At 39.8% G+C, this 9922-nt stretch overlaps 2 protein-coding genes across 2 annotated transcripts; both read right to left on the reverse strand.

The window, feature by feature from the left end:
• Positions 1–1864: 1864 nt before the first annotated feature.
• On the reverse strand, positions 1865–2914 carry LOC124268040. Its single transcript, XM_046703047.1, has 2 exons — positions 2653–2914; positions 1865–2031 (listed from the first exon to the last, which is right to left on the reverse strand). Exons 1-2 carry the CDS (start codon positions 2867–2869, stop codon positions 1865–1867), a joined length of 384 nt encoding a protein of 127 aa, XP_046559003.1. The 5' UTR covers positions 2870–2914.
• A 75-nt stretch (positions 2915–2989) lies between these two features.
• LOC124268041 lies at positions 2990–9675 on the reverse strand. The gene is made up of 4 exons (XM_046703048.1): positions 8104–9675; positions 6528–6563; positions 6306–6415; positions 2990–3133 (listed from the first exon to the last, which is right to left on the reverse strand). The coding sequence occupies exons 1-4, from the start codon at positions 8348–8350 to the stop codon at positions 2990–2992; spliced, it is 537 nt and encodes a 178-aa protein (XP_046559004.1). The 5' UTR covers positions 8351–9675.
• Between the last annotated feature and the right edge of the window lie 247 nt (positions 9676–9922).

Consider the following 9922-nt stretch of genomic DNA (forward strand, 5'->3'; position numbering starts at 1 on the left):
TACACGGGCTTGTGCTTCTTTATATGATTGCTGGATTAGATGCCATGCACGATCCTTCACACCAATAGTGTGTAGTTTCAGGAGGAGTCCGTCGTGCCATATTCTGTCGAAGGCCTTCTCGTTGTCTAGAAAGCAGCATACACGCTTGAGTTCCTATCCAGTTGCAACGTCAGAGGTTTCGGTGCACATAACATATATCCGTGATGTAGTACCTACGAAACTATAGCCACACAGAGCTGTCATACCCGAGACGTGTCTATGAATAGCAATGCTTCAGTGCCATAGCTATTCAAAGTATAGAAGAATAATGAGCTGACATACCAATGCCTATAATGTTAGAATTATTGTTGACCTCTCAAAAATGTACTTGCACCATGTGCAAGTCAGACTCATAACTTATGTTGCACTTAGTAATATTAGGTTGCACCAGTGCAAGGAACAAAGCACTAAATCGAGCACATTAATATATTCTTTTCATCTTACATTATCATGGTAACATGCATTTGCATAAACATCAAACATTACAATGGTAGACATGGATCTCTGTAAAACCACTTTCATTCATTCTTCGGTTTGTTTTTACTGTTAACAGAATTTGTCACTCAAACATGTTTCGCCCTCCCAGGGCTCATCAGTGCAGCTTGGGTTATCCAATCATGAAATAAGAATTTGTTTTCTTATCTAATTGGGATAAACTGCAGACATGTTTTGTTTGTTTTTTCCTTTTTCCTTTACTAAATATTAATCAAGCCCTGTGACAATGTTACTGAAGCGAGCTTCTGCAAGCAAACCTTTGATGGTTAGTCGAATGGTACAACAGAGGGGCACAAATTAGTTAGTGAACAACAAATTGTGACTATCTTGTCCAGTATTACATACTCTTCTTCAGGTTTAGAAATGAGATAGTCAATTGGAATGGTGGCACCAAGGATCATGAACTTCTGCCTGACTGTTGCAATAACCCTTTCAACATGTATGCGAACATTCGCAATTTTCCCTGTTCCTTCTACCTCTGGTCCACACATTTGCTTTTTTCCCCCTCATGAATCCAGGATATTTCACTTCAGCGCCAACAAGTGCAACTAATTCTTTAATGTCAAACCCTCTGTCAGCTAGAATAACATCACCATGGCTGAGATTGTCAAGAAAGTTTGAGTGGGCAGTCAAAAACTTGTCACTGGTTCTTCCACCCCATCCTTTGGAAATATAACTCACAGACCCTTGTTGGGTAATTCCAATTAAGTATTTGGCAGTATTGTGGTGCTTGTAGCTGGACCAAGTTTGAGGGGCGATCAATAAAAATTTCAAAGCAATCAATAATGCAGGTAACATGCTTTCCAAAGTGTTTTCGAAAAACCATTGGCATTGTCTCGTAAAGTTCATCCCTGTCTGGCCAACGCACTAGAGGCCCCATGATATCATGCATCAAGTGCAATGTATCTAAGAAAACCTTTGACACTGTGGTTCGTGAAACACCAAAACGATAGCTGAGTTCTGTAATTGGTAAATTAAGTCGCAGTCTCATGAGCGTCAGAATTATTTTCTGGAATTTGTTCAGTGAGCTATTTCCATTTTCATGCATATCGGGTGCTAGAAGGTTGAACAGTGCCATCAGAATTGTGAAACTTGGTAAACCTGTGTAATATTTCATGTTATCATTGTCATCTTCAAAATCCTCAGGTAAATTGGCTTTCATTTTGTGTACAATATTCTGCAAACACTCATTCTGCTCTTTCAGTCTTGCATTCTCAAATTCCAACTCGGAAATTCTTTCATTGCAAATTCAAGCTTTTCTGCATCTGTTAACTCAGTATCGGTTGCTTCTGTACTGTCAACACCATCAACTTCCTCTGCACATGGAGGTTCAGAAACCGAAAACAGATATTGCAGCTTCATTCATCTTAATTGTCTGTTTTCGGTTTTGTAACCTCTCGTGGCGGATCGCCGACTTCGTTGGAGATTTTGCATCATATCCCAGATTCTTGTTGGGAACCCAGTCTGGGTTTGTTTCATCATATTTGTTTCTTGCACCTGAAATATCAAAAAGTAAATGTTAAACACTAACATTTACCTCATATTATTTTGTTGCAGTGATAAAGTTTCAAAATCGAAAATAATGTTACAAAATCAGCTTGACTATCTACCTCCGCATGAGACTCAAATTGTTTTGATATAGATTTTAGATTAAAGACCTAATTTGAAAACAAACAACATAACACATAAACTTTGTTAACTTATGACAATTTCACAAGTAACTACGATGTATACATAAAATCAAAACACCAAAACATCAGACTTTACAGAGTGAAAACCATGTCAAACTTTCTTTGTAGGACAGACACGGTTGATATACATTTCATTGAGGTATTATTACATATCTACTGTACATATGTTGATTACATTGTTGCCATTCGATAAATAAGCAACGGAAAATTCAACAGAAATTATGTCATTGTAGGTAAGATGATTCCTCACAAATGTGCAAAACTTGACTTGGATCTTACGAAAATGAAATTCATGAAAAACATTTAGGCTGCACTAAATTAACATGTAGTCTATGGAAATTACGTCAAGTGTCCAAATACTTTTTGAACGACTCTGTATATGTAAAAAGTCTGTTGAATATATAAAAAATGTGTGTATAACAAGTACCTGATATGAAATGATCAGAGCACACACGAAGCTGGTTGCATGTTTTTTCATCGACATCCGCCCGGTTGATTGCAGCAAGCCAGAGTCGTCTACAACACTCGCTTTTCCTCTCAGTTGCTTCGCCTTGACCTTTCATGACAACTGGGATACGATAAAAGCTAACCTTATCGCGACCCGACCGGTTGTGACACTTAACAACGGCACAGGTAGTCGGCATATTTGCATAACAATAGGACGACTGAGCCTTTGTTGACACAGACCGCCTACCGAAATGGCGGCTGGTGGTGCATTGTGGGTAATCGGGAAAAGGCCGGAGCACTCTATTCAGCTGATGTGTTCATGATACAGTTGAAACCCGTAATGGACACTGATTGTGGTGATATGTCGTACATGACCTACTCCGACTGATCAGATCACTCACTTCTGGGATTGCTGCTTTCCGAAGATGGGTTTCATCCAGTGACTGGCACCTGTGCCAGATCTGAAAGATATATCAGTTAAAAGTACCCGAGATCTAGGCAGCCACTAAAAGTGAGGTGAAGTGAAGCTGGGTCGTGTTCAAGACTACTACACTGAGGCATGTGTGTGCGTGTGCGTGTGCGTGTATATGACTGTTTGTACCAGTTCTTAAATATGCCGGTGATATAGTACTAGTGCACAGACATCCCATTCCGCAGTTAATATTGGTACCTCACTCAGGCAAAGTATTTTCACTCCGAGTGAAACAAATGTCCTTGTTTTATCGCCTAACTGCTGACCGCCAGGGATGAAAACACCCCGCACCATCGTTTAAAGTCTTTTGGTCAGACTTGGATCAGAAACCATCCACTTCCGGTGCACACGCTGGCTCATCTGACTACAGAGGCGATGCATCACTTTGAAAGATTACATCTTCATACATGAATGCTCCGGATGTTGTGTAGACATTATACAAAGAGGTGTTACTGTATCTTTTCTTCGGAGCACAATATAGCATTTTTTACTGATTTAACATCTTACAATACAAAATGTTATATGTTAGTATTGGCAAAGAAATGCTATAAACGGGATTCAAAGCGGACGCGTAATTACGCAGCATTAAAAATATCAGTGATATATGAAGATCCACAGAACTTGATAATATCAGTAGAACAGATCCTTATGAAATTAAATATCGTGATTTCAAGATGGAAAGGGGCTTCCATACTTTCAGAATTACATGTCAACGGAGCGAGAGACTACGTACATTGGACAACTTTGTGTCATTTCCTCGCTACATGTACATGTAAACCTTATCGACAAATAGAAAATTATTTCACATTACCCACACGTTCTTTAAATTGCAATTACACAATGTTGGGTAGAATCCAATATGGCAGATACGTGTAAGGTTAATGCATGAACCCGATGTTCAACAAGATATAACTTCTTTAGTTGGCCGACTGACGCTGTATCCTGTCTGTGAGTGATGTCAGAAAAAGACAAACATCAAGTACATATCATGTGTGGTATATGTGAGTGATGTCAGAAAAGGACAAACATCAAGTACATATCATATGTGGTATCTGTGAGTGATGTCAAAAAGGACAAACATCAAGTACATATTATGTGTGATATCTGTGAGTGATGTCAGAAAAGGACAAACATCAGGTACATTTTATGTGTGGTATCTGTGAGTGATGTCAGAAAAAGACAAACATCAAGTGCATATTATGTGTGGTATCTGTGAGTGATGTCAGAAAAGGACAAACATCAAGTACATATCATGTGTGGTATCTGTGAGTGATTTCAGAAAAGGACAAACATCAAGTACATATTATGTGTGGTATCTGTGAGTGATGTCAGAAAAGGACAAACATCAAGTACATATTATGTGTGATATCTGTGAGTGATGTCAAAAAAGGACAAACATCAAGTACATATTATAAGTGGTATCTGTGAGTGATGTCAGAAAAGGACAAACATCAAGTACATATCATGTATGGTATCTGTGAGTGATTTCATAAAAGGACAAACATCAAGTACATATTATGCGTGATATCTGTGAGTGATGTCAAAAAAGGACAAACATCAAGTACATATTATAAGTGGTATCTGTGAGTGATGTCAGAAAAGGACAAACATCAAGTACATATCATATGTGGTATATGTGGTATCTGTGGAGTGATTTCAGGAGCAAAAGGACAAACATCAAGTACATATTATGTGTGGTATCTGTGAGTGATGTCAGAAAAGGACAAACATCAAGTACATATCATGTGTGGTATCTGTGAGTGATTTCAGAAAAAGACAAACATCAAGTACATATTATGTGTGGTATCTGTGAGTGATGTCAAAAAAAGGGCAAACATCAAGTACATATTATGTGTGGTATCTGTGAATGATGTCAGAAAAGGACAAACATCAAGAACATATCATGTGTGGTATCTGTGAGTGATGTCAGAAAAGGACAAACATCAAGTACATATCATGTATGAAAGGGCAAACATCAAGTACGTATTATGTGTGGTATCTCTGAGTGATGTCAGAAAAGGACAAACATCAAGTACATATCATGTATGAAAGGGCAAACATCAAGTACATATTATGTGTGGTATCTGTGAGTGATGTCAGAAAAGGACAAACATCAAGTACATATCATGTGTGGTATCTGTGAGTGATGTCAGAAAAGGACAAACATCAAGTACATATCATGTGTGAAAGGGCAAACATCAAGTACATGTCATGTGTGGTAAATGTGAGTGATGTCAGAAAAGGACAAACATCAAGTACATATCATGTGTGTGCTATCTGTGAGTGATGTCACAAAAGGACAAGCATCAAGTAGATATCGTGTGTGGTATCTGTGAGTGATGTCATATGTGGTATCTGTGAGTGATGTCGGAAAAGGACAAACAGCAAGTACATATAATGTGTGGTAAATGTGAGTGATGTCAGAAAAGGACAAACATTAAGTACATATCATGTGTGGTATCTGTGAGTGATGTCAGAAAAGGACAAACATCAAGTACATATTATGTGTGGTATCTGTGAGTGATGTCAGAAAAGGACAAACATCAAGTACATTTCAAGTGTGAAAGGGCAAACATCAAGTACATGTCATGTGTGGTAAATGTGAGCGATGTCAGAAAAGGACAAACATCAAGTACATATCATGTGTGGTATCTGTGAGTGATTTCACAAAAGGACAAACATCAAGTACATATCATGTGTGGTATCTGTGAGTGATGTCATATGTGGTATCTGTGAGTGATGTCGGAAAAGGACAAACAGCAAGTACATATCATGTGTGGTATCTGTGAGTGATGTCCGAAAAGGACAAACATCAAGTACATGTCATGTGTGGTATCTGTGAGTGATTTCAGAAAAAGACAAACATCAAGTACATATTATGTGTGATATCTGTGAGTGATGTCAGAAAAGGAGAAACATCAAGTACATATGATGTATGGTATATGTGAGTAATGTCAGAAAAGGACAAACATCAAGTACATATGCAGGGATATGTAAAGACAGGAAAGAAAATTGGTATCTGTGAGTGATGTCAGAAAAGGGCAAACATCAAGTACATATTATGTGTGATATCTGTGAGTGATGTCAGAAAAGGACAAACATCAAGTACATATAATGTGTGGTATCTGTGAGTGATGTTTTGATGACCTTTGGCGCCATACCCTGATCCTGTGTCTGATGTAGGCAGGGATGCAGAGCGTGGCCTTCAGCGTCGGTGGCTCGGACATCACTGACCGATTAGTCTTACACAGGTCTGTCACACTCACATGAGCTACAATGAAACACGGAATTACAGTGGAGTGGCATGTACGCTGACTTGAGATCATATTTAGAATTATTAGTTTTACATTGAAAATAACGACAGTAAAAAAATGTCTACTCACTTCCATTAGTGCATATTTGGGCTGGCATCTTGGGTGCTGGAATATAACAAACGTAAAACTTATCTGCGTTACCTGGAACATAAATCCGAAGACAAAGCTAACAGTGGCTGTAATCCCGTATTTGATAGATAGCACGTAATTCAAAGGTTCACGAACGCACTGGTGGCCAGTAGGGATGAAGACGGCCCAACAAGCATTTAAAGATGCTAACAAACTCATTAATGAAAATAGATTTTATGTTCTGCAGACAAATAAAATGTCTGGTTACTCCCAGTAACCTCCACAGCAGCTTGAAAGAAATAGGCAATGTGAGGTGCGGGATTTCCTTATGCTCCAACACGACATCCAGTGTCTTAACAAGTGGTTAATTGTGTACACAGAAGCTTGTTAAATCTGTAACTATGTTTTTTCAATACATATTCAAAACACTTAACAATAAATGAACAATTCTTTGGTTTATAACCATAACAAAGATCTTCATAATACAATGAGTGGTTTCTCTACAGGGGTCACATGTGTATACACGTCTAATTTAAGATTATCGAGCGTCACTTAATAAAAGCGAGCAAGAAACACTGACATTAATGTATTGCTCCATTAACCTCATCTCTTACATTGACAAGCATGTAGAGTGTGTGAAACGCAAGGAGGAAGTAGAGCGTGTGTAGAGTGTGTGTGAAACGCAAGGAGTATGTAGAGAAAGCCAGCGTGTAGATGCGTAGAGTGTGAAACGCAAGGAGTACATAGAACGTGTGCGTAGAGTGTGTGCAAGGAACGCAAGGAGTATGTGAGAGCAAGGAGTGTAGAGTGTGTGAAACGCAAGGACGCAAGGATGTAGAGCGTGTGTGTGTGTGTAGAGTGGGAGCGTGTGAAACGAGCAAGGAGTATGTGGAGCGTGTGTGTAGCGTGTGTGTAGAGTGTGTGAAATGCAAGGGTATGTGAGAGTGTGTGAAAAGGAGGGTGTAGAGAGCGAGCGATGTGTGTAGGTTGTAGTGAGCTTGTGTGAAACCCAAGGAGGTAGTGTTGTGTGAGACGAAAGGAGGAGGATGTACAGAGTGTGTGTAGACTTGTGGAAAACTTGGAGGTCGAGAGCGTGTTTGTGGATTGTGTGAAAAGCAAGGATGTACAGCGTGTGTGTAGATTGTGTCAAAAGCAAGTATGTAGAGTGTGTGTGTGTGTAGAGTGTGTGTGTGTAGATTGTGTGAAACGCAAGGACTATGTAGAGCGTGTGTGTAGATTATGTGAAAAGGAAGGATGTACAGCGTGTGTGTAGATTGCGTGAAACGCATGGAGAGTGTAAAGCGTGCGTGTAGATTATTTGAAAAGCTTAGAGGACGTAGAGCGTGTGTGTAGATTGTGTGAGACGCATGGAGATTGAAGTGCATGTGTTTAGATTGTGTGAAAAGCAAGGAGGATGTACAGAGTGTGTGTAGATTGTGAAAAGCAAGGAGAATGTAAAGCGTGTGTGTAGACTGTGAAAAGCAAGGAATGCGTAGAGCGTGTGTGTAGATTGTGTGAAAAGCAAGGATGATGTACAGCGTGTGTGTAGATTGTGTGAAAAGCAAGGATGACGTACCGGGATTCTTCAAATAATCCAGAAAACTTTCTTTCCATCTGTGAGACTTTGTGTCAATGATCTGAAATGTCAGCAGCTCTGATGGGACTCTACACTCGTCCACGTGGAGTGCCACAATGTTGTTTGTGTCGTGGTCAATGGCATACTGCACGGCAAGCTGAAGTTGATACATAGCATAGTTTGACTTGAGAAAATTCTCAGACAGAATAAAGACGATTCTGTCCGACGTGAAAATGAACATAGTCATTAAATCCAGAACCCTCTCTCCTACCACTAAATCCCTGTGGTACTCGGCACACTGATATCCATGAATCCCTTCTAGTTCGTCAATGAGACTTCTTGTCCAAAGGGAATCGAGAGTATCTTGGCAGAAGTAGGCATGAAATTGTTTCGATTAGTCGAGCGGTCTAGGAACATGAGTACTGGGCTGGCAGTCTTGATTAGCAGGACCGTGTGGATTAACACGGCCTCTTGACTTTCGGAGACCTGTTGGAAGGGTTGCCATAGTTACATTGGTTAGCAGATACAGCAGCACTGTCAGTGTATGTCGTCTGTTCGTATAGGTTTGTAATGTCTGAAATGTACAGACTTGAACCCCGTGTTTGGAGAAAGCATCCGTTACACAGTCAAGTGTCGTCTGAGATCACGATCCTGATGCGTCTGCTAGTGCACGTCGGCTGGCAGACGAGTTACTTTTTATGAATTTAAACTGGACTCCGATCTCAAATCAATCAATAAAACACTTCCTCTGTCTGCTTGTATAGGAGAATCACAGGACAGATCTGCACTGGGCACACCTGGTTGGAGCAGGATTGTGTCGGCTGACCACGTAGACCGCTACAACATGACATCTAGAATGGGGAATACCTGATTTGTACTTCCGTTTATCATCGAATCTGATTGGTCAATACTTAAATGGAGAGTTTGCATCGTTCACTGTGAATTTGTTTGGACAACCAGGATATGATAAAGACAAAAGGTCACTCAACAGGGAAAAAGTGGTTACAAAAAACTATATTCACTATCAGATTAACAACGTGACAGAAAATTCTGGGGATTTTCCATGAACTTTAAGTGACTTATTCTATTGTCACTGTTCCATGCCACCGTGACGTCATATCGGAGCACGATAAAACCAACTTAACGTAACATCGCTGTCACCAACACCATGACGAACATATTCATTATTCAACCATATATCTGATATTCTTTCTCAATATTATTCTTTAGTTGTTAAATTATTTCATTTATGAGCCCAGCTAATGTACTGGAGCAGCGTTTACATAAGCCACTAGTCTTGTTCGCTATCCAGGTTTCAGTTTTGCCGAAATAAAAACATGTTAAAACCACATCAGTGTCACAGGCTAATTTCCATATCAGGTACATTTTCTTGTTTGTAAACAAACGCGCTTGTTCTGTTATGAGAAATTTTAACACAAGCCATTCGGTATGGTTTAATATTGTTTTGCATAATTGTAGAGATCCCCTGCTTCTACAACTGTGGCTGTATAGCGCAAGACAATCCATATGTTACGTCAAGATAACTCTATCGCCAGCTCTCCGTGGGGCTTCGGTTAGAGCATATGGAGCCGTGCAACGATTTGAATAAGTGACAGTTACGGAGTCAGTTCAGGGAGTATGTGACTCCTACAGTATACGTACAGTTTCAGGGAGTGATGACTCCTTACAGTGTCAGGGAGTATGTGACTCCTACAGTATCCGTACAGTTTCAGGGAGTGATGACTCCATACAGTGTCAGGGAGTCTATGACTACTACAGTATATGTACAATATCATGGAATTATGACTCCATACAGTGT

This window comes from Haliotis rubra, unplaced genomic scaffold (genome assembly GCF_003918875.1).
Source record: "Haliotis rubra isolate DU_JTF1 unplaced genomic scaffold, ASM391887v1 Scf1358, whole genome shotgun sequence".
Classification (NCBI taxonomy): Eukaryota; Metazoa; Mollusca; class Gastropoda; order Lepetellida; family Haliotidae; genus Haliotis; species Haliotis rubra.